General features: G+C 41.3%; 1 protein-coding gene across 2 annotated transcripts in view; it reads left to right on the top strand.

The window, feature by feature from the left end:
- LOC136866742 (facilitated trehalose transporter Tret1) overlaps positions 1-26694 on the top strand; it is a 140262-nt gene that overhangs the window by 12526 nt on the left and 101042 nt on the right. For both annotated transcript variants that reach the window (XM_067143869.2, XM_067143853.2), the window contains exon 2: positions 9742-9809. In XM_067143869.2, the coding sequence (XP_066999970.2) occupies positions 9764-9809 (46 nt within the window). In that variant the 5' untranslated portion in view covers positions 9742-9763. The remainder of the gene's footprint in view (positions 1-9741; positions 9810-26694) is intronic.

Raw genomic sequence — 26694 nt, 5'->3', positions numbered from 1 at the left:
TACCGGTATTATTATTATTATTATTATTATTATTATTATTATTATTATTATTATTATTATTATTATTATTCACCTGTTCATACTTTCGTCTTATTCCTCTTTTTACTCTCCTTTTAAGTCGTATACTTGTTATTCATATTTGATGTTTTGTTATTAATATTATTGTTATTTTTATATAATTATTATTTTTATTATTTAGTTTATTTCGTTTATTTATAACATCTCTTTAGCTTCATGTGACACAATACTTTTTCCGTCTTTAATTCACCTTTTGTGTCGTGTGCCGGTGTACTTCTGTCTTGTGCTTCAAGACAGTGCTGCAAGATCTGTGTTTGCTTCCCCAGCCCGGGGGTGTTTCGTTTCTCATGTGACAGAGTTACATCTTACGTTCTGTTACATGTTTAAGTTTGGCCTTGTGATACATCGCCTTTCATCTGCTCTGCAGCCTTTAAAAGTGTAGCATGGTCAATGACCTCAGTGCTTGTTTTGTTCACATATCTGGACTAAGAACTTGTCTCACTCGGCACAGCAAGTTCAAGGCCAACCACTTCTATCTGTTTGTTTGTTTATTTATTTATTTACCCAGGTATGTATGTCAACATTGTACTATGTCAACATCGTACCATGAAAACGTACTCAATAAACGGGGTGTTTGGGGGGTCTCTGTCCTGGGTGGTGTGTTCTGCGGGCCTCCTCTGGGGTCCGTGTTGTTGCTGCGGTTATCTCTCTGCGCGTTCAGGTATTTACTAACATGTTCAATTCAATTTATTGTATGTACAAGACATACGTCCAACTTGAATTATTTCATCCTCACATCTACTTCCTTACTCCATGGCCCAAGAGCTACACGTTACGAGTGTGGGAATGAAATAACTAATTTGATTGAATTGTTTTCATATTTCAGTAGTGATGAATATAAAACAAGCATTTTTGAATTTGTATACGTGTTATTGATGATGATTGCTGTTTTAAGGTCATCGGCCCTTAAAAACGCAAAATGTCTTCTGTTTTAACTCGTAGTGAATAAGAAACAAAATATAAATTTCTCGAACACACGTAAAGAACCAAAAAACCGAGCTCGATAGCTGCAGTCACTTAAGTGCGGCCAGTATCCAGTATTCGGGAGATAGTAGGTTCGAACCCCACTGTCGGCAGCCCTGAATATGGTTTTCCGTGGATTCCCATTTTCACACCAGGCAAATGGTGGGGCTGTACCTTAATTAAGGCATGGCCGCTTCCTTCCCACACCTAGCCCTTTCCTGTCCCATCGTCGCCATAAGACGTATCTGTGTCGGTGCGACGTAAAGCAAGTAGCAAAAAAAAAACATGCAGTGTAGGATTGAGCAACTGCCGAAATGCGTTCAAGGTCAATGTCTAGCATTTTAACAAGCACGTCTTCCGCACTCGCGCACTGAAACTCTCGATTTATATTTTTTGTTACCGGTACATCAATTTCCCTGCTCGGATTTATGAGAATATCGACCTATCGAGACTCAAAATACTAAGGCGATACTGTACTGTATTCCCAAGCCATTACGTTGCAGAAATGGCGTAACATCTGACATACCAAAGTAAAACTCGTAGCAATTGTTCAAAGTGATCACCCTGGGCTTCCCTGCAGGCTTCACTTCTCCGAATCCAGTTGCGACGCATTCGAGCCAAGACACCAGGGTTGTGTTCGACTCGTTGGCTGAACGGTCAGCGTACTGGCCTTCCGTTCAGAGGGTCCCGGGTTCGATTCCCGGCCGGGTCGGGGATTTTAACCTCAACTGGTTAATTCCAATGGCACGGGGGCTGAGTGTATGTGTTGTCTTCATCATCATTTCATCCTCATCACGACTCGCAGGTCGCCTACGAGAGTCAAATGGAAAGACTTGCACCTGGCGAGCCGAACTCGTCCTGGAATATCCCGGCACTAAAAGCCATACGACATTTCATTTCATTTCATTTCATTTCATTTCACCAGGGGTGTTCAGAATATCCTCTGCTGCTTAAACAATACGTTCACGGAAGTCGTCCGAAGTGGTTACTTCAGTTCGATATACTTTGTGTTTCATGTTCCCCCAGACATTAAAGTCCATTGGAATAACGTCTGGAGATCTGGCTGGCCAATTGATAGTTCCATATCGTCCTGTCCACCGTTGAGGAAATGTCTGCACCATCGTGTAAAATCCACGTGGTTCTGCGTAGTCGAAGCGACACGTCCTCTGAAAGCTCAAGTAACGTACTGTATCTACAGGAGCAAGGTAACATTAATAAAAAAGATGATTAGTCCACGTAACCGACTTCCTACTACACCCATCCAGGTATTAATTCATAACCGGTGCTGGAAATTGCCTTCTCCTACTGAATGGGGACGGTCTACAGCCCATGAGTGGGATATAGTGGGTTCGAACTCCTCTGTCGGCAGCCCTAAAGACGGTTTTCCGTGGTTTGCCATGTTCACACCAGGCAAATGCTGGTGCTGTTCCTTAATTAAGGCCACGGTTGCTTCTTCACGATCCTAGCCCTTTCCTGTACCGTCGTCGCCGTAATATCTATCTGTGTCGTGGCGACGTACATCAGCTCGTAAGAAAATGGTAATCAGCTGTCAAAGACACTGCACCCGTTGAATATGGTCAGGATGCACTCGTTCTTCATGCAGTGCCCTACGTATGGTCCAAGTTGGTACACCAACGGCACGTGTTATACTACGCGTACGGCGCCCGGGATCATCGTTTACTATTGTTAGGATGCCCGGCTCCATGGCAAAACGGTTAGCGTGCTGGCCTTTGGTTACAGGGGTCCCGGGTTCGATTCCCGGCAGGGTCGGTATTTGAACCATCATGGTTATTTTCCCTGGCATGGGGCTGGGTGTATGTGTTGTCTTCATCCTCATTTGATTATCATCAAGATGCGCAGGTCACCTACGGGAGTCAAACCAAAAGACATGCACCTAGCGAGCCGAACCCGTCCTGGGATCTCCCGGCACTAATATCCATACGCCATTTCATTTCCATTGTCAGGATGTCTTCTTCCGCGTCTAGAATTACACGTGGCCGTTTAGGCAATCGCTTCTGAAAGCGTGATGTAACACAACCTGCATCGCGAATACGCTGCAGTACAGCAAGTATCGTTGCTGGGTTCGGCACCCGTCTGTTGGAAAGCCTTTTCCGATAGATTCATTGAGGGCGACCCGTGTTCTGTTCTGCCACTCGATACACTAGCAGCATATCATGGTATTCGTGGTATTCATACACTGGCATTATTCAAATACTGCTACTACGAAGTAACTCGCGTACGAAACGGACGATAATTCGCCTCTCTGACAGCTGTTATTCAGGTCAAGGTCAGACAGACAGCTCATACCTCTAGTCCGGTGGTTTCATGTAGGGGCGGGAACCCGTCCCACCACACCCCCGTCGCTAGAAACAGCAGACGACCGACCGGCCCGTGACAGGTCTAGTGAATTTGTCAAACTGCTTACGTGAAATATTCTCCCACAGTGTGATTTCAATACCATGGATTCTTGGGAGACCAACTCGCCGTATTCAGAAACACTCCGTGTTGACGTGTACGTAAATAAAGTTTCTTACGTCAACGAAAGAATGCGTGGGATAGGATTTCCAAGTGAGTAGTATCAGAACTGAATTGTCAAAGCACATCGAACGTTTTGCTTCATATCAATAAGGGACATGTTATAAAAATAAATAAATTAAACGTACTTCCTTTTCGTGCTTCCAAACGAAAAGAACTTATTTAATGGTAAATTAAAGCATTCTGCTTTTGCAGTGCCTATTAAACGTATCCAAATAAACGTTGCCAGGCTGAGTGGCTCAGGCGGTTCAAGCTCTGGTTTCATGAACTTAGCAGGTTCGATCCTGGCTCAGTCCGCTGGTATTTGAAGGTACTCAAATACGTCCGCTTCTGATCGGTAGAATTACAGGCACGTTAAAGAATACCCGTGGGCAAAATTCCGAAACCGCGCGTCTCCATTGGCACGTAAACATTTATTATTATTATTATTATTATTATTATTATTATTATTATTATTATTATTATTATTATTATTATTATTATTATTATTATTACTGAGCGAGTTGGCCATGTGATTAGGAGCGCGCGGCTGTCAGCTTGCATTCGTCGTAAAACCACCTACCAATATTATAATAAAAACTGTGTTACTCCATTATTACTAACTATTACGAAAATAAAAGTTAAACGCCCCACTCAAACTTCGTAGCTGGTAATCTGTCAGAAAACACTAAAGAAAATAGTGAACTTTTAACAAGTCCGAATTATTATTAATCTTATAATTGCGGACATGTCTCCGAAATTACCGAAACATGTACTTACAAATTGTTTTTACGTCGCACCGACACAAGTAGGTCTTACGGCGACGATGGGAGAGAAAAGGGATACAAGTGGGAAGGAAGCGTTCGAGGCCTTAATAAAGGTACAGTCCCAGTATTTCCCTGATGTGAAAATGGGAAATTACGGAAAACCATCTTCCCGGCTGCCGACAGCGGAGTTCGAATCCACTATCACCAAAATGCAAGCTCACAGCTGCGCGCCCCTAACCACACGACCAACTTATTCCAACCTCTAATGCCGAACTGAGTAGCTCGGACGATAGAGCGCTGGTCTTCTGATCCCACCTTGGCAGGTTCGATGGCGGCTCAGTTCGGTGGTATTTGAAGGTGCTCAAATAAGCCAGTCTCGTGTCTGTAGATTTACTTGCATTAAAAAACACTGCGGTAAAAAATTCTGGCATTTCAGCGTCTCCGAAAACCGTGAAAATTAGTTAGTGGAACGTAAAGACATTATTATTATTATTATTATTATTATTATTATTATTATTATTATTATTATTATTAGCAGTAGTAGTAATATTATTATGATTACGGAAGTTCTAATTAAGCGGGTCCATTACAGTCATCACTTTACCTATCGGCACTTACTGTCCAGTAATAAGCCTTCTGTCCGCCTCTGTGGTATAGTGGTTAGTGTGATTAGCTGCCACCCCCCGAAGGCCCGGGTTCGATTTCGAGCTCTGACACGAAATTTGAAAAGGGGTACGAAAGTTGGAACGGGGCCCATTATGCCTCGGGAGGTCAAATGAGTAGAGGTGGTTCGATTCGCAACTCAGCCATCCTGAAAGTGGTTTCCCGTAGTTTTCCACTTCTCCAGGCAAATGCCGCGATGGTACCTAGCTTAAGGCCACGGCCGCTTCCTTCCCTCTTCCTTTTCTATCCCTTCCCATCCCCCCGCAAGGCCCCTGTTCATCCTAGCAGGTGGGGCCGCTTGGGCGATGTACTGGTCATTCTCCCCAGTTGTATCCCCGACCCAATGTCTCACGCTCGAGGACCCTGCCCTTGAGGCGGTAGAGGTGGGATCCCTTGCTGAGTCCCAGCGAAAACCAACCCTGGAGGGTAAAAATATTAGGAAGAATAAGCCTTATATTACAAATGCCCGGCGGCAATTCCACAGTACCGGTAGCTCTTTTTCCTTCAAGCAATGTTCACGATGGATGAAACTACGGTTTTTGAAATTTGTCTCATTAATAACAATTTCACTGAATACTTATAGCCTTTTCTTTCAGTGTCCACCGTCCTTTCATTGACCTGAAAAGTTTATGAATAAGCATAGACAACTCGCATTGTCTATTGTCAGAAGTTCATCGTAGACTGTTGCAATAACAGCACAGAAATGTTGCGCCCATTTTTCATTACTTATTAACTATTTCCTTTAATTTTGTCAGCTTGGATCACTGAGTAATGCCAATGACGTCTTATAAATCACACACAACTACACAACACTTGATTCGCATGCATGTGCTGGTACGGATCTTCGACGTCACTGTAAGAATTCCGTGTACTTTTCAAACAGACTACCCTAGACCGGTTTTCGAGTACAGCAAGTGGCCAGGCACGTGAGTCAACCTCTCCTACTTGCCAAGCCTTTAGGGGAAGTGCACAACAACATGTGTTGGCCTGCGATAAGAAACAGGTTCAACAAGCCCGATACTCTGCTACTGTACTTCCATTACGCGTGGACAGAATGACGTAACCGGCGCATCCTGCTACGGCCGTTCAAAACACATTAGGTCCTGAAATATTTGGCTCTGTTATGGGCAAACTAATAGGACAAGGTAAAAAGTATATAGCATATATTGTGAGATGTATTTTTCTTTGCCGACTAGCTTAATATCTGCACGTATACCCCTAACACCCTGTATATATATATACACACATATATTTACACACAGTTGTCCCCAGGAATTCCGTTGCTGTTTCTACTACAACATTCCTGTATATCTCCCATTTTCTTTCTACACTGACAGAGCAAATGCAACACCAAGGAGGAGTGGTTCGAAAGGGATGAAAGTTGGGAAAAAAACAGAGTCGGCACGGAAGAATAATTGATGTTTATTTCAAACCGATATGCAGGTTACACAATGCGCACGGCATCGACTCAGTAGGATGTAGGACCACCGCGAGCGGCGATGCACGCAGAAACACGTCGAGGTACAGAGTCAATAAAGAGTGCGGATGGTGTCCTGAGGGATGGTTCTCTATTCTCTGTCAACCATTTGCCACAGTTGGTCGTCCGTACGAGGCTGGGGCAGAGTTTGCAAACGGCGTCCAATGAGATCCCACACGTGTTCGATTGATGAGAGATCCGGAGAGTACGCTGGCCACGGAAGCATCTGTACACCTCGTAGAGCCTGTTGGGAGATGCGAGCAGTGTGTGGGCGGGCATTATCCTGCTGAAATAGAGCATTGGGCAGCCCCTGAAGGTACGGGAGTGTTACCGGCCGCAGCACATGCTGCACGTAGCGGTGGGCATTTAACGTGCCTTGAATACGCACTAGAGGTGACGTGGAATCATACGCAATAGCGCCCCAAACCATGATGCCGCGTTGTCTAGCGGTAGGGCGCTCCACAGTTACCGCCGGATTTGACCTTTCTCCACGCCGACGCCACACTCGTCTGCGGTGACTATCACTGACAGAACAGAAGCGTGACTCATCGGAGAACACGACGTTCCGCCATTCCCTCATCCAAGTCGCTCTAGCCCGGCACCATGCCAGGCGTGCACGTCTATGCTGTGGAGTCAATGGTAGTCTTCTGAGCGGACGCCGGGAGTGCAGGCCTCCTTCAACCAATCGACGGGAAATTGTTCTGGTCGATATTGGAACAGCCAGGGTGTCTTGCACATGCTGAAGAATGGCGGTTGACGTGGCGTGCGGGGCTGCCACCGCTTGGCGGCGGATGCGCCGATCCTCGCGTGCTGACGTCACTCGGGCTGCGCCTGGACCCCTCGCACGTGCCACATGTCCCTGCGCCAACCATCTTCGCCACAGGCGCTGCACCGTGGACACATCCCTATGGGTATCGGCTGCGATTTGACGAAGCGACCAACCTGCCCTTCTCAGCCCGATCACCATACCCCTCGTAAAGTCGTCTGTCTGCTGGAAATGCCTCCGTTGACGGCGGCCTGGTATTCTTAGCTATACACGTGTCCTGTGGCACACGACAACACGTTCTACAATGACTGTCGGCTGAGAAATCACGGTACGAAGTGGGCCATTCGGCAAAGCCGTGTCCCATTTATCGTTCGCTACGTGCGCAGCACAGCGGCGCATTTCACATCATGAGCATATCTCAGTGACGTCAGTCTACCCTGCAGTTGGCATAAAGTTCTGACCACTCCTTCTTGGTGTTGCATTTGCTCTGTCAGTCAGTGTATTAAGTAAATTTCAATTCTACTCACCCTAATTACATGTAAGTGAACTCGAGCCAAACAGTTTTACTGTAAGTTCCTGGATTGAACGTGCGTACACAATTCTTGTTTTCTATTTTTAAATTTTCGAGAGTCCGCCTCTGTGGTGTAGTGGTTAGTGTGATTAGCTGCCACCCCCGGAGGTCCGGGTTCGATTCCCGGCTCTGCCACGAAATTTGAAAAGTGGTACGAGGGCTGGAACGGGGTTCACTCAGCCTCGGGAGGTCAACTGAGTAGAGGTGGGTTCGATTCCCACCTCAGCCATTCTGGAAGTGGTTTTCCGTGGTTTCCCACTTCTCCAGGCAAATGCCGGGATGGTACCTAACTTCAGGCCACGGCCGCTTCCTTCCCTCTTCCTTGTCTATCCCTTCCAATATTCCTATCCCCCGCAAGGCCCCTGTTCAGCATAGCATGTGAGGCCGCCTGGGCGAGGTACTGGTCATCCTCCCCAGTTTTGTCCCCGACGCAGAGTCTGAAGCTCCAGGACACTGCCCTTGAGGCGGTACAGGTGGGATCCCTCGCTGAGTCCGAAAAGCCGAGGGAAAAGCCAACCCTGGAGGGTAAGCAGATTAAGAAGGAGAAGAAGAAGAATTTTTTGCTACGGGCTTTACGTCGCACCGACACAGATAGGTCTTATGGCGACGATGGGATAGGAAAGGCCTAGGAGTTGGAAGGAAGCGGCCGTGGCCTTAATTAAGGTACAGCCCTAGCATTTGCCTGGTGTGAAAATGGGAAACAACGGAAAACCATCTTCAGGGCTGCCGACAGTGGGGTTCGAACTCACTATCTCCCGGATGTGAGCTCACAGCCGCGCGCCTCTACACGCACGGCCAACTCGCCCGGTAAAGAAGAAATATACGAGGGAAGGTAGAGGTCTCCCGGCTTGAACTATTTGAATCTTTTCATCAAACGAACGGCCAGTAAACTGATTTACAATTATATCCGTTTTAGACTCATCCATCGTTAATACCACAATAAGCGCAAAATATAATAAAAGACCGAAAACGACGAATAGCACAGGAACAGCACACACAGAATGAACTCACTAATCAGCAAAACACACAATGAATTAACTCACTAGTTAGCCACAACTGAAGCACTGGAGGAAAGTTACCTCAGTGGCATTGGTCAGTTTCGTCACGTTGGGTTCTCGCTGGGGGATAATCTGTGGGTCCCGTTCGCTGTAAACATGTCGACTTTCTCCAAGTTGCTAACAGATGGCAGAGGGTAGCACGGGTATGGGGTGACAAATTCTGACCAAGTTTCAATTGCAGCGACATCGTTCGGAGGGTTTCAGAACTACGTCTGCCACCGAATGCAATTTTAAGATTGAATGCCTTGCATCCTTAACTCCGCCATGCTGTCTCTTTCTTCCTAGAGGAGTAGACGGCGAGACTACACCAGCACCACACGTAGTCAAGCAACGGAACTAGTACAGTTGCGCGGACCTTTTGAACTTCTGAGAGATGAAATCGTTAATATTTGACTTAAAACAACCTAAAATCGTACATCAGACAGTTCTTTGTGTTATCATAACGCATGCAGTGAATGCCTTGCATTCAAGGAGAATACGTCCCTGCCAAAAAGGATTGGTGAACATACTGTTATGAATTGCTGTGGTGAGTAAAAAGTTTACTGTTTGTTGTTTGTTTGTTTTGATACAAGCGGCAGCAGCCGTGCTGCCAACTTAACTGCTGATGCAACCTCGCACAGCAGCACCTACGCGCTGCGGAGAACATTTCCTGGCGCCCTATTATAAGTTAATTTTATTAAGTACTGTATTCAATGAAATAAGAGGTAGTTCTTACTGGGCATGACAGTCCATCTTAAAGAAGCAGAAAGTTGGGTCGATCAAAATGTTTATTCTGGCAGGTTTCAATTCATAAAATAGTCCAGTTTATTGTTATTTGAACTTTTCCAACAGCGTTCTGGTATTGCGTACGATTTCCTTGCATTGTGATTGTTCTTTCTCCCCAGGAACACCAACTGACGGGCAGACATGGGGCTAGCCAGCTCGAGGACACAGATCTTCGCCACCTGCACAGGTGAGTTTCCCGTTGCCCCGATAACAATACAGAGTTGCAGCTGTAATGGTTTACTTTCCTAAGGGTCAGTACCAACGAGCTAGAAAGAAGACTATAGAGTGGCTATTTCACCGCCATATTTGAATCCAATTGAACGCTGCGTCTGCCATATTTTAAGAGACAAAAATAGTGGGTGTAGTGATGAAGCAAGGACACAAAGGACAGCAATAAAGAATATTACACAATGTTTTCAAGAGGTAAATATTCAAAGGTGCATCAGTTGTTCGTAATTACATACTGCATAAGGAAAGTAAATCAACACATTTCCAGGATTACAAAAGAAATTATAATACAATGCTATTAAATACATTCAGCACTACAGTACTTACAGAGAAATAAAAATAATAGAACAGAGAACCTTGAACAAAATAATATTAGAAATTATTCATATTACTTAGAATTGACCTAGTAAAATATAGTAGTATTGAAATAGTCCATAATAAAATAAGCAATGATATAATAATGATTATAGTAATTATAAGACAATGTAGCACTATGATAGAAATTGTTCATATTACTTGAATAATAACACTAATAATAGTAATAATAATATAAAGAGCCGGAGGAATTAACTATACGGAGTTAAAATCCCAAGCCCGGTCGGAATTCGTACCCGGGGTCCTCTGAACCGAAGGGCAGCACGCTGATTATTCAGCCAAGGATTCAGACTATAATCATCATAATTTACAGAAAGTATATACTGTATTCTAGAAAATTTTCATTCTCTTTAAGTACTGTAATGCTGAATGTATTTAATAGCATTGTATTGTGATTTCTTTTGTAATTCTGGAAATGTGTTGATTTTCCTTCTTTATGCAGTATGTAGTTACGTACAACTGATGCACCTGGAAAAATTTACCAAATGTGCGGTAAATTTACAACTTCTTTGAAATTATCTAAGAAAAAGACTAACAACTGATAGGGAATTTGCCACTTGGGCGTCCGCCCTAAATACAGATCAATGGTGACGGATAGTGTGATTGATGATAAAAATCTCATTTGAAATATGATACATCCTTTGTGTATTTTCTACAACTTTTGCAGTTGTATGCCGGAAATAATTAATAATAATAATAATAATAATAATAATAATAAACAAACAAGTAGCTCCATAATAAACCGTTTAAATAATTATTCACAGACAGGACCGTCCTCTTTGCGTTAATGATGTTAGCTATATCTACATGAATAACTCAATTCCACATTTTTTATGAAGATTTTGATAGTGCCGAGTCTTTTTTAATTGCCTTACGTCGCACCAACTCACACACGTCTTATGGTTACAGCTAGGACTGGGATGGAAAGAATGAATGAATGAATGAAGAAAGGAAGGAAGGCTATCGAGAGTGAGATTCGAACACACTATCTCCTTAATACAAACAAACAGCTACACGCCTCGAACAGCGTAGACAACTCTTCATATTACTCCGCGTCATTTGCCCAGATGATGAGGTGACTAGGAAATTTAAAGCATTCTAGGCATGGCTCGTCTTCTATCATCATCGTTCACTAGAAATGTATCTTCCAAATACTGTCAACTCGGGGAACTCTGATCTGAAGGATACCATTTAGTATTAAATAATGTTATTGGCTTTTCGTTCTGCCAACTACTTCTATGGTTTCCGGAGACGCCAAGGTTGCGGAAATTTGTTCCGCAGGAGTTCTTTTACGTGCCGGTATCTACCGACACAAGGCTGTCGTATTTTAGCACCTTCAAATACATTTAACTGGGTGAGGATACTAAATGCCAACTTGGGCTCTACTGTCTGAGCCACTCTGCCAGGCAGGATATCGTATATCATGTTTCACTGTTTCGTTAGTTCCTCATTTTTTCAAAGGGAATCTACAAGAAAAGAAACAGCGAAAACAATTCAACTGATCACCAACATCTGTGTACTTTTCTATAAACTTATTTGAAATGTGATACATCCTTTGTGCATTTTCTATGATTTGTGCAGCTGTATGCCGCACACACAGGCGGCATAATGTATGCACTTAATTTATTCGATCTAATCTATTAAACGTAACTCACTATAAATGAACTAAACTATTATGTCGGGCACTTAAACCATGGCATAGCTATTTCACCTTGGTACCAGCCAGAACGCTGAAGCAGACATGCTAACCATTCAATAGTGTACTTTCTAGCTCGTTGGTCAATACTGTATTTCAATGCGGTTCGTGCAAAGAAGATGCTGCACTAGTTTTAAATAGTCAACCTAAGTGTAAAAAGCAAGCGTATACACACATATCAGAAATTACTACTACTAACAATAATAATAATAATAACAGTAAACTTAGGCCTACTCAGTTATACTGAAGTAGGCCTACCCAACTATTTTATTTCTACATTCTCCTCTAGAGTTCTAACAAAAAAAAAGGCCTCTTTAAAAGCTCACCGTGTTGCAACAAGTACAACGAAAGAAATGATAAAACACGCCCATTAAGTTCACAATTATTCTTACCATACAACTCAATCTCCTGCGAAAAGCGACGTGCATTTCTTACAGTGGCAAATTACAGCAATGATGGCAAACAGTAGTTTCCTCTACACAGCTTCCACTAGCCTGGATCATTTCAGCTCTTATTCGTCAAACGTAAGCCTACTCAACTCAACGCCGCTAGTTACGAAGAGAATGCTTCGAATATTTGCCCCATTTCGTTTATTAGCCCACAGTTCGAAAACGAGTTTTCTTGAGTTGTCTGTTAGGTCAGATCCTCAAATAGCACCACCAATGGTTGTACGGTTATAGGAAAACCATGAAAACTAATAGTAGCAACAAAATGAGGTGTACGAGGCAAGATGAGGAGTGAGGTAACTTGCCATTGCTTTCCTCACTGGGGAAGAAAATGTTATTGCAGCACGACTAACCCTATGAGCAACACCTTTCATAACACTCAGACACACTGGTCGTGCTCTAATGTCATTACTTAGCATCACCCGTACCCCAGCATCTTCCATATTGTCATAGCCATGGATGAGGCTGCGACTTGGGTGAAAGCTACACTTTGCTCTTGCCTGTGCCAATAGATGGATGGAAAAGTACTGCATCCATCAGGAAATGGCAACTTGAGTTAAATAAGATTAATTAGTGAGCTCATAAACAGCCGCCACAGCTGTGTACCTTTCTACTCTGTGGATGTTGACAGACTAGATTTGGGATAAGCACTCTTTCTCTCACAGTACTGTATTTGTCAATAATGGACTTGAAGAAATTGGCTGAGGAAAGGGGTGCGGGCACACTCAAATTATTAGCCCAGGTCGCCGTAATCTGAGATAGAATCTCTTACCAGTAGTTCTCTTATGCTGTCATAGAACGAATTTTGCTATCGGTTTTATGTTGCACCGACTCAGATGGCGACGATTGGATGGGATAGCGCTAGGACTGGGAAAGAAGCGTCCGTGGCCTTAAATAAGGTATACTCCATAATTTACCTGCGTGAAAATAGGAAAATATATTTATAGCTTCTTCTTCTTCTTCTTACTCTGTTTACCCTCCAGGGTTGGTTTTTCCTTCGGACTCAGCGAGGGATCCTACCTCTACCGCTTCAAGGGCAGTGTCCTGGAGCGTGAGACTTTGGGTCGGGGATACAACTGGGGAAAATGACCAGTGCCTCGCCCAGGCGGCCTCACCTGCTATGCTGAGAAGGGGCCATGTCGGGGGATGGGAAGCTGGGAAGAGATAGACAAGTAAGAGGGAAGGAAGCGGCAGTGGCCTTAAGTTAGGTACCATCCCGGCATTTGCCTGGAGGAGAAGAGGGAAACCACGAAAAACCACTTCGAGGATGGATGAGGAGGGAATCGAACCCCCCTCTACTCAGTTGACCTCCCGAGGCTGAGTGAACCCCGTTCCAGCCCTCGTACCACTTTTTAAAATTTCGTGGCAGAGCCGGGAATCGAACCCGGGCCTCCGAGGATTGCAGCTAATCACACTAACCACTACACCACAGAGGCGGACATTTCGTCAATCAATTCCTGATTTCCTCTTAATGGATGAAGAATATAATACATCCACGATATCTTCTACCCCGTGTTGAATCCAGTCACCTACGGGGAGAGGAGTGAATATATCAAGTTGAACGGGGAAGGGAAATGCAACATGTCATAGGCACAAACTGTAATACTAATAAAACAATACTAATATTTAACAATTTTCCCGTACCATTGATACATCTAGCCATTTATATCTACATATTAAAAGTATACTAAAACAGCTTTGTTCGCTTAAGTGCGGCCAGTATCCAGTATTCGGGAGATAGTAGGTTCGAACCCCACTGTCGGCAGCCCTGAAAATGGTTTTCCGTGGTTTCCCATTTTCACACCAGCCAAATGGGGCTGTACCTTAATTAAGGCCGCGGCCGCTTCCTTCCCACTCCTAGCCCTTTCCTGTCCCATCGCCGCCGTAAGACCTATCTGTGTCGGTGCGACGTAAAACAACTAGCAAAAAAAAAAAAAAAAAAAAAAAACAGCTTTGTGCAGTCCGTCAAGCCGTTCTACTGGAGGCTGATTTGTTTCGTTCCTTTTTTTATTCTCTGCCAGTGAATCATCAGACAGTGACAGGTCTCTAAGTCAACTTTGAGCAATCATTAAATCAAATCATTAACTCATCACTCCGACCCGCCTGGTGGCCATGATCGTTAAGGCGTTGAAGACTAAACGGTCTGACACGGAGGTTAGCCGGTTCGAGTCCCGTTGGTCGAAAAAGTTTTCACCATCAGAATATTGGCCGGTAGGGTATGGGAGGTGGTGGTATACAATTTCTAACCACTAGACTGCGTGCCAAACGCCTGGATTAAATTCCAAACCTCTCCGCAGTGCTCATATTGGTGAGGGCATATGACGCTGTTGCTGGCGATTTGTCCGTCGGATGGGGACGTAAAGATTTGAGCAGACCCCTCGGTACTATTCGACAGGCGTAGGCTACATGCTCACGTCATTCATTTCATCTCATTAACTCCTCTGATGAGGTTGGCGTCAGCAAGGGCATCCGGACATAAAAACCCACCACGACAGATTCATCTCACCTCACCTCATACCCGACCCGTAGAGAAACGGGACAAGGGTTGGACAAACAACAACATTAAATCATCACTCCAATAATTGCTGGCGAAGGCTTGCCCTAGCCCGCAATACATCCTGTACTTAGAGGGTTGCATACAGTTAAGTAGCAATATCTTTACGTTAAGATATCGGCGAAGCTAAACGACTAATAATCATGATTGTACGGGAATACCGTGGTGTACAGAGGTGCGGGCATGGATGGGTGGATAGAGAAAAGATCGAATTTTAAATAAAAACTTTGAAATTAGTCATTTTATTTCCTCCTTTTCCTTTTTTCCAAATTTTAAACTTTGCTAAGTAATAACAAATATTCAGGTACAAAAGTCCAGCTCGTGAGCTCGAGAACAATGTTAGAAACTCCTAGAACAACATTAAATAACAACATGAGCTTGAAGCTCCCCAGTTACAAATATTACAAGAGCACTACTGCTCCCTTTAATCAGTACTCAAGGAGTTTGAGTTCCAGAATTTACAATAGTTGAAAAACAGCGTCTTTGTTCCACACAATTACACTCTAGGAGACTATTCTCCAACATTTACAAGTTCCAAGCCTATTAAAGGCACAACCTACATTTAACAAAAACCAACAGTAGTCACTGTCTTATTTGCTCAAGTAGACACTGTCTTCTTTGCTCAACAGTAGACACTGTCATATTTCCTCAACAGTATACACTGTTATTTGCTCAAGTAGATACTGTCTTATTTGCTCAACAGTAGGCACTGTCTTATTTGCACAAGTAGACACTGTCTTATTTGCTCAACAGTAGACACTGTCTTATTTGTTCAAGTAGACACTGTCTTATTTGCTCAAATAGACACTGTCTTATTTCCTCAACAGTAGACATGTCTTATTTCCTCAACAGTAGACACTGTCTTCTTTGCTCAACAGTAGACACTGTCTTATTTGCTCAAGTAGACACTGTCTTATTTGCTCAACAGTAGACACTGTCTTATTTGCTCAACTAGACACTGTCTTATTTCCTCAAGTAGACACTGTCTTATTTGCTCAAGTAGACACTGTCTTATTTGCTCAAGTAGACACTGTCTTATTTGCTCAAGTAGACACTGTCTTATTTGCTCAACAGTATACACTGTAATATGCTCAAGTAGATACTGTCTTATTTGCCACCAGTAGACACTGTCTTATTTGCTCAACAGTAGACACTGTCTTATTCGCTAAAGTAGACACTGTCTTATTTGCTCAACAGTAAACACTGTCTTATTTGCTCAACAGTAAACACTGTCTTATTTGCTCAAGTAGACACTGTTTTATTTGCTCAACAGTAGACACTGTCTTATGTGCTCAACAGTAGACACTGTCATTTGCTCAAGTAGATACTGTCTTATTTGCTCAACAGTAGACACTGTCTTATTTGCTCAAGTAGACACTGTCTTATTTGCTCAAGTAGACACTGTCTTATTTGCTCAACAGTATACACTGTAATATGCTCAAGTAGATACTGTCTTATTTGCCACCAGTAGACACTGTCTTATTTGCTCAACAGTAGACACTGTCTTATTCGCTAAAGTAGACACTGTCTTATTTCCTCAACAGTAAACACTGTCTTATTTGCTCAACAGTAAACACTGTATTATTTGCTCAAGTAGACACTGTCTTATTTGCTCAACAGTAGACACTGTCTTATTTGCTCAAATAGACATTGTCTTATTTGCTCAAGTAGACACTGTCTTATTTGCTCAACAGTATACACCGTCATTTGCTCAAGTAGACACTGTCTTATTTGCTCAACAGTAGACACTTTCTTATTTGCTCAAGTACACACTGTCTTATTTGCTCAAGTAGACACTGTCTTACTTGCACAACAGTGGACACTGTCCTATTTGCTCAAGTAGTCACTGACTTATTAGCTCAAGTAGACACTGTCTTATTTGCTCAACAGTAGACACTTTCTTATTTGCTCAAGTAGACACTGTCTTATTTGCTCAAGTAGACACTGTCTTATTTGCACAACAGTGGACACTGTCCTATTTGCTCAAGTAGTCACTGCCTTATTTGCTCAAGTAGACACTGTCTTATTTGCTCAACAGTATACACTGTCATTATCTCAAGTAGATACTGTCTTATTTCCTCAACAGTAGACACTTTCTTATATGCTCAAATATACACTGTCTTATTTGCTCAAGTAGACACTGTCTTATTTGCTCAACAGTATACACCGTCATTTGCTCAAGTAGACACTGTCTTATTTGCTCAACAGTAGACACTTTCTTATTTGCTCAAGTAGACACTGTCTTATTTGCTCAAGTAGACACTGTCTTATTTGCACAACAGTGGACACTGTCCTATTTGCTCAAGTAGTCACTGACTTATTAGCTCAAGTAGACACTGTCTTATTTGCTCAACAGTAGACACTTTCTTATTTGCTCAAGTAGACACTGTCTTATTTGCTCAAGTAGACACTGTCTTATTTGCACAACAGTGGACACTGTCCTATTTGCTCAAGTAGTCACTGACTTATTAGCTCAAGTAGACACTCTTATTTGCTCAACAGTAGACACTGTCTTATCTGATCAACTATACACTGTCTTATTTGCTCAACAGTAGACACTGTCTTATTTGCTCAAGTAGACACTCTTATTTGCTCAACAGTAGACACTGTCTTATCTGATCAACTATACACTGTCTTATTTGCTCAAGTAGGCACTGTCTTATTTGCTCAACAGTAGACACTGTCTTATTTGCTCAACAGTATACACTGTCATTTGCACAACAGTGGACACTGTCTTATTTGCTCAAGTAGACGCTGTCTTATTTGCTCAACAGTAGACACTGTCTTATTTGCTCAACAGTATACACTGGCATTTGCTCAAGTAGATACTGTCTTATTTGCTCAACAGTAGACACTGCCTTATTTGCTCAACAGTATACACTGTCATTTGCTCAAGTAGATACTGTCTTATTTGCTCAACAGTAGACACTGTCTTATTTGCTCAACAGTATACACTGTCATTTGCTCAACAGTAGACACTGTCTTATTTCCTCAAGTAGATACTGTCTTATTTGCTCAACAGTAGACACTGTCTTATTTGCTCAACAGTATACACTGTCATTTGCTCAAGTAGATACTGTCTTATTTGCTCAACAGTAGACACTGTCTTATTCGCTCAACAGTAGACACTGTCTTATTTGCTCAACAGTATACACTGTCTTATTTGCTCAACAGTATACACTGTCATTTGCTCAACAGTATACACTGTCTTATTTGCTCAACAGTAGACACTGTCTTATTTGCTCAAGTAGACACTGCCTTATTTGCTCAACAGTATACACTGTCATTTGCTCAAGTAGATACTGTCTTATTTGCTCAAGTAGACACTGTCTTATTTGCTCAACAGTAGACACTGTCTTATTTGCTAAACAGTAGACACTGTCTTATTTCCTCAAGTAGACACTGTCTTATTTGCTCAAGTAGACACTGTCTTATTTGCTCAACAGTATACACTGTCATTTGCTCAACAGTAGACACTGTCTTATTTCCTCAAGTAGATACTGTCTTATTTGCTCAACAGTAGACGCTGTCTTATTTGCTCAACAGTAGACACCGTCTTATTTGCTCAAGTAGACACTGCCTTATTTGCTCAACAGTATACACTGTCATTTGCTCAAGTAGATACTGTCTTATTTGCTCAACAGTAGACACTGTCTTATTTGCTCAACAGTAGACACTGTCTTATTTGCTCAACAGTAGACACTGCCTTATTTGCTCAACAGTATACACTGTCATTTGCTCAAGTAGATACTGTCTTATTTGCTCAAGTAGACACTGTCTTATTTGCTCAACAGTAGACACTGTCTTATTTGCTAAACAGTAGACACTGTCTTATTTCCTCAAGTAGACACTGTCTTATTTGCTCAAGTAGACACTGTCTTATTTGCTCAACAGTAGACACTGTCTTATTTGCTCAACAGTAGACACTGTCTTATTTGCTCAAGTAGACACTGTCTTAATTGCTCAACAGTAGACACTGTCTTATTTGCTCAACAGTAGACACTGTCTTATTTGCTCAAGTAGACACTGTCTTATTTCCTCAACAGTAGACATGTCTTATTTGCTCAACAGCAGACATTGTCTTATTTGCTCAACAGTAGACACTGTCTTATTTGCTCAAGTAGACACTGTCTTATTTGCTCAACAGTAGACACTGTCTTATTTGCTCAACAGTAGACACTGTCTTATGTGCTCAACAGTAGACACTGTATTATTTGCTCAAGTAGACACTGTCTTATTTGCTCAACAGTAGACACTGTTTTATTTGCTGAAGTAGACACTGTCTTATTTGCTCAAGTAGACACTGTCTTATTTCCTCATCAGTATACACTGTCATTTGCTCAAGTAGACAGTGTCTTATTTGCTCAACAGTAGACACTTTCTTATTTGCTCAACTAGACACTGTCTTATTTGCTCAACAGTAGACACTGTCTTATTTGCTCAAGTAGTCACTGTCTGATTTGCTCAAGTAGACACTGTCTTACTTGCTCAACAGTAGACATTGTCTTATTTGCTCAAGTAGACACTCTTATTTGCTCAACAGTAGACACTGTCTTATTTGATCAACTAGACACTGTCTTATTTGCTCAAGTAGACACTGTCTTATTTGCTCAACAGTATACACTGTCATTTCCTCAAGTAGATACTGTCTTATTTGCTCAACAGTGGGCACTGTCTTATTTGCTAAAGTAGACACTGTCTTATTTGCTCATGTAGACTCTGTCTTATTTGCTCAACAGTAGACACTGTCGTACTTGCTCAACAGTGTACACTGTCATTTGCTCAAGTAGTCACTGTCTTATTTGCTCAACAGTAGACACTTTCTTATTTGCTCAAGTAGACACTGTCTTATTTGCTCAACAGTATACACTTTCTTATTTGCTCAAGTAGACACTGTCTTATTTGCTCATGTAGACTCTGTCTTATTTGCTCAACAGTAGACACTGTCGTACTTGCTCAACAGTGTACACTGTCATTTGCTCATGTAGACACTGTCTTATTTGCTCAACAGTAGACACTTTCTTATTTGCTCAAGTAGACACTGTCTTATTTGCTCAACTAGACACTGTCTTATTTGCTCAACAGTAGACACTGTCTTATTTGCTCAAGTAGTCACTGTCTGATTTGCTCAAGTAGACACTGTCTTACTTGCTCAACAGTAGACATTGTCTTATTTGCTCAAGTAGACACTCTTATTTGCTCAACAGTAGACACTGTCTTATTTGATCAACTAGACACTGTCTTATTTGCTCAAGTAGACACTGTCTTATTTGCTCAACAGTATACACTGTCATTTCCTCAAGTGGATACTGTCTTATTTGCTCAAGTAGACACCGTCTTATTTGCTCAACAGTAGACACTGTCTTATTTGCTCAAGTAGACACGATCTTATTTGCTCAACAGTAGACACTGTCTTATTTGCTCAAGTAGACACTGTCTTATTTGCTCAAGTAGATACTGTCTTATTTGCTCAACAGTATACACTGTCATTTGCTCAAGTAGATACTGTCTTATTTGCTCAACAGTAGACACTTTCTTATTTGCTCAACTAGACACTGTCTTATTTGCTCAAGTAGGCACTGTCTTATTTGCTCAACAGCATACACTGTCATTTGCTCAAGTAGATACTGTCTTATTTGTTCAAGTAGACACTCTAATTTGCTCAACAGTAGACACTGCCTTATTTGCTCAAGTAGACACTGTATTATTTGCTCAACTAGACACTGTCTTATTTGCTCAAGTAGACACTGTCTTACTTGCTCAACAGTAGACACTGTCTTATTTGCTCAAGTAGACACTCTTATTTGCTCAACAGTAGACACTGTCTTATTTGATCAACTAGACACTGTCTTATTTGCTCAACAGTAGTCACTGTCTTATTTGCTCAAGTAGACACTGTCATTTTCTCAAGTAGATACTGTCTTATTTGCTCAACTAGACACTGTCTTATTTGCTCAAGTAGACACTGTCTTATTTGCTCAACAGTATACACTGTTATTTGCTCAACAGTATACACTGTTATTTGCTCAAGTAGATACTGTCTTATTTGCTCAACAGTAGGCACTGTCTTATTTGCTCAAGTAGACACTGTCTTATTTGCTCAACAGTAGACACTGTCTTATTTGTTCAAGTAGACACTGTCTTATTTGCTCAAATAGACACTGTCTTATTTCCTCAACAGTAGACATGTCTTATTTGCTCAAGTAGACACTGTTTTATTTGCTCAAGTAGTCACTGTCTTATTTGCTAAAGTAGACACTGTTGTATTTGCTCAACAGTAGACACTGTCTTATGTGCTCAACAGTAGACACTGTCTTATTTGCTCAACTAGACACTGTATTTGCTCAAGTGACGCTGTCTTATTTGCTCAACAGTATACACTGTCATTTGCTCAAGTAGACACTGTCTTATTTGCTCAAGTAGACACTGTCTTATTTGCTCAACAGTAGACACTGTCTTATTTGCTCAAGTAGACACTGTCTTATTTGCTCAAGTAGACACTGTCATTCTCTCAAGTAGATACTGTCTTATTTGCTCAACAGTAGACACTTTCTTATTTGCTCAACTAGACACTGTCTTATTTGCTCAAGTAGACACTGTCTTATTTGCTCAACAGTATACACTGTTATTTGCTCAAGTAGACACTGTCTTATTTGCTCAACAGTAGACACTGTCTTATATGCTCAAGTAGACACTGTCTTATTTGCTCAACAGTAGACACTGTCTTATTTGCTCAACAGTAGACACTGTCTTATTTGCTCAAGTAGACACTGTCTTATTTGCTCAACAGTATACACTGTCATTTGCTCAAGTAGATACTGTCTTATTTGCTCAACAGTAGACACTTTCTTATTTGCTCAACTAGACACTGTCTTATTTGCTCAAGTAGGCACTGTCTTATTTGCTCAACAGCATACACTGTCATTTGCTCAAGTAGATACTGTCTTGTTTGTTCAAGTAGACACTCTAATTTGCTCAACAGTAGACACTGCCTTATTTGCTCAAGTAGACACTGTATTATTTGCTCAACTAGACACTGTCTTATTTGCTCAAGTAGACACTGTCTTACTTGCTCAACAGTAGACACTGTCTTATTTGCTCAAGTAGACACTCTTATTTGCTCAACAGTAGACACTGTCTTATTTGATCAACTAGACACTGTCTTATTTGCTCAACAGTAGTCACTGTCTTATTTGCTCAAGTAGACACTGTCAGTTTCTCAAGTAGATACTGTCTTATTTGCTCAACTAGACACTGTCTTATTTGCTCAAGTAGACACTGTCTTATTTGCTCAACAGTATACACTGTTATTTGCTCAACAGTATACACTGTTATTTGCTCAAGTAGATACTGTCTTATTTGCTCAACAGTAGGCACTGTCTTATTTGCTCAAGTAGACACTGTCTTATTTGCTAAAAACAGTAGACACTGTCTTATTTGTTCAAGTAGACACTGTCTTATTTGCTCAAGTAGACACTGTCTTATTTGCTCAACAGTATACACTGTTATTTGCTCAAGTAGACACTGTCTTATTTGCTCAACAGTAGACACTGTCTTATTTGCTCAAGTAGACACTCTCTTATTTGCTCAACAGTAGACACTGTCTTATTTGCTCAACTAGACACTGTCTTATTTGCACAACAGTATACACTGTTATTTGCTCAAGTAGACACTGTCTTATTTGCTCAACTAGACACTGTCTTATTTGCACAACAGTATACACTGTTATTTGCTCAAGTAGATACTGTCTTATTTGCTCAACTAGACACTGTCTTATTTGCACAACAGTATACACTGTTATTTGCTCAAGTAGACACTGTCTTATTTGCTCAGCAGTAGTCACTGTCTCATTTGCTCAACAGTAGATACTGTCTTATTTGCTCAACAGTAGACACTGTCTTATTTGCTCAACAGTAGATACTGTCTTATTTGCTCAGCAGTAGACACTGTCTTATTTGCTCAACAGTAGATACTGTCTTATTTGCTCAACAGTAGGCACTGTCTTATTTGCTCAGCAGTAGTCACTGTCTCATTTGCTCAAGTAGACACTGTCTTATTTGCTCAACAGTAGACACTGTCTTATTTGCTCAAGTAGACACTGTCTTATTTGCTCAACAGTAGACACTGTCTTATTTGCTCAAGTAGACACTGTCTTATTTGCTCAAGTAGACACTGTCTTATTTCCTCAACAGTAGACATGTCTTATTTGCTCAAGTAGACACTGTTTTATTTGCTCAAGTATTCACTGTCTTATTTGCTCAACAGTAGACACTGTCTTATTTGCTCAAGTAGACACTGTCTTATTTGCTCAGCAGTAGTCACTGTCTCATTTGCTCAAGTAGACACTGTCTTATTTGCTCAACAGTAGACACTGTCTTATTTGCTCAAGTAGACACTGTCATATTTGCTCAACAGTAGACACTGTCTTATTTGCTCAACAGTAGACACGATCTTATTTGCTCAACTAGACACTGTCTTATTTGCTCAAGTGACGCTGTCTTATTTACTCAACAGTATACACTGTCATTTGCTCAAGTAGATACTGTTTTATTTGCTCTATAGTAGGCACTGTCTTATTTGCTCAGCATTAGTCACTGTCTTATTTGCTCAAGTAGACACTGTCTTATTTGCTCAACAGTGGACACTGTCTTATTTGCTCAAGTAGACACTGTCATTCTCTCAAGTAGATACTGTCTTATTTGCTCAACAGTAGACACTTTCTTATTTGCTCAACTAGACACGGTCTTATTTGCTCAAGTAGACACTGTCTTATTTGCTCAACATTATACACTGTTATTTGCTCAAGTAGACACTGTCTTATTTGCTCAACAGTAGACACTGTCTTATTTGCTCAAGTAGGCACTGTCTTATTTGCTCAACAGTAGACACTGTCTTATGTGCTCAAGTAGACACTGTCTTATTTGCTCAACAGTATACACTGTTATTTGCTCATGTAGACACAGTCTTATTTGCTCAACAGTAGACACTGTCTTATTTGCTCAACTAGACACTGTCTTATTTGCACAACAGTATACACTGTTATTTGCTCAAGTAGACACTGTCTTATTTGCTCAACAGTAGGCACTGACTTATTTGCTCAGCAGTAGTCACTGTCTTATTTGCTCAAGTAGACACTGTCTTATTTGCTCAACAGTAGACACTGTCTTATTTGCTCAAGTAGACACTGTCTTATTTGCTCAAGTGGACACTGTCTTATTTGCTCTAGTAGACACTGTCATTTTCTCAAGTAGATACTGGCTTATTTGCTCAACAGTAGACACTTTCTTATTTGCTCAACTAGATACTGTCTTATTTGCTCAAGTAGACACTGTCTTATTTGCTCAACAGTATACACTGTTATTTGCTCAAGTAGACACTGTCTTATTTGCTCAACAGTAGACACTGTCTTATTTGCTCAAGTAGACACTGTCTTATTTGCTCAACAGTAGACACTCTCTTATTTGCTCAAGTAGACACTGTCTTATTTGCTCAACAGTAGACACTGTCTTATTTGCTCAAGTAGACACTGTCTTATTTCTCAACAGTAGACATGTCTTATTTGCTCAAGTAGACACTGTGTTATTTGCTCAAGTAGTCACTGTCTTATTTGCTCAAGTAGACACTGTCGTATTTGCTCAACAGTAGACACTGTCTTATTTGCTCAAGTAGACACTGTCTTATTTGCTCAACAGTAGACACTGTCTTCTTTGCTCAACTAGACACTGTCTTATTTGCTCAATTAGACACTGTCTTATTTGCCCAACAGTAGGCACTGTCTTATTTGCTCAAGTAGACACTGTCTTATTTCCGCAACAGTAGACATGTCTTATTTGCTCAAGTAGACACTGTCTTATTTGCTCAACAGTAGACACTGTCTTATTTGCTAAAGTAGACACTGTCGTATTTGCTCAACAGTATACACTGTCTTATTTGCTCAAGTAGACACTGTCTTATTTGCTCAACAGTAGACACTGTCTTATTTGCTCAAGTAGGCACTGTCTTCTTTGCTCAACAGTAGACACTGTCTTATTTGCTCAACTAGACACTGTCTTATTTGCTCAAGTAGACACTGTCTTATTTGCTCAACAGTATACACTGTCATTTGCTCAAGTAGACACTGTCTTAATTGCTCAACAGTAGACACTGTCTTATTTGCTCAAGTAGACACTGTCTAATTTGCTCAAGTAGACGCTGTCTTATTTGCTCAGCAGTAGACACTGTCTTATTTGCTCAACAGTATACACTGTCATTTGCTCAAGTAGATACTGTCTTATTTGCTCAACAGTAGGCACTGTGTTATTTGCTCAGAAGTAGTCACTGTCTTATTTGCTCAAGTAGACACTGTCTTATTTGCTCAACAGTAGACACTGTCTTATTTGCTCAAGTAGATACTGTCTTATTTGCTCAACAGTAGACACTGTCTTATTTGCTCAAGTAGACGCTGTCTTATTTGCTCAACAGTAGACACTGTCTTATTTGCTCAACTAGACACTGTCTTATTTGCTCAACAGTAGACACTGTCTTTTTTGCTCAAGTAGATACTGTCTTATTTGCTCAACAGTAGACACTGTCTTATTTGCTCAAGTAGACGCTGTCTTATTTGCTCAGAAGTAGTCACTGTCTTAATTGCTCAACAGTAGACACTGTCTTATTTGCTCAACAGTAGACACTGTCTTATTTGCTCAAGTAGATACTGTCTTATTTGCTCAACAGTAGACACTGTCTTATTTGCTCAAGTAGACGCTGTCTTATTTGCTCAACAGTAGACACTGTCTTATTTGCTCAACAGTAGACACTGTCTTATTTGCTCAAGTAGACGCTGTCTTATTTGCTCAGAAGTAGTCACTGTCTAAATTGCTCAACAGTAGACACTGTCTTATTTGCTCAACAGTAGACACTGTCTTATTTGCTCAAGTAGATACTGTCTTATTTGCTCAACAGTAGACACTGTCTTATTTGCTCAAGTAGACGCTGTCTTATTTGCTCAGAAGTAGTCACTGTCTTAATTGCTCAACAGTAGACACTGTCTTATTTGCTCAACAGTAGACACTGTCTTATTTGCTCAAGTAGATACTGTCTTATTTGCTCAACAGTAGACACTGTCTTATTTGCTCAAGTAGACGCTGTCTTATTTGCTCAACAGTAGACACTGTCTTATTTGCTCAACAGTATACACTGTCATTTGCTCAAGTAGACACTGTCTTATTTGCTCAGAAGTAGTCACTGTCTTAATTGCTCAACAGTATACACTGTCTTATTTGCTCAAGTAGACACTGTCTTATTTGCTGAACAGTGGACACTGTCTTACTTGCTCAAGTAGATGCTGTCTTATTTGCTCAACAGTAGACACTGTCTTGTTTGCTCAACAGTAGACGCTGTTTTATTTGCTCAAGTATACACTGTCTTATTTGCTCAAGTATACACTGTCTTATTCCCTCAAGTATACACTGTCTTATTTGCTCAAGTATACACTGTCTTATTCCCTCAAGTATACACTGTCTTATTTGCTCAAGTATACACTGTCTTATTTGCTGAACAGTGGACACTGTCTTACTTGCTCAACAGTAGACACTGTCCTATTTGCTCAACAGTAGACACTGTCCTATTTGCTCAAGTATACACTGTTTTATTTGCTCAAGTATACACTGTCTTATTATTTGCTCAACAGTAGACACTGTCCTATTTGCTCAACAGTAGACACTGTCTTATTTGCTCAACAGTAGAAATTACATTGGAAAGTAGAATGAAAATAGTGAACTTTAACAGGGGCAAT

The sequence above is a fragment of the Anabrus simplex genome, chromosome 1 (genome assembly GCF_040414725.1).
Source record: "Anabrus simplex isolate iqAnaSimp1 chromosome 1, ASM4041472v1, whole genome shotgun sequence".
Classification (NCBI taxonomy): Eukaryota; Metazoa; Arthropoda; class Insecta; order Orthoptera; family Tettigoniidae; genus Anabrus; species Anabrus simplex.
This window is presented reverse-complemented; position numbering and strand designations above follow the sequence as displayed.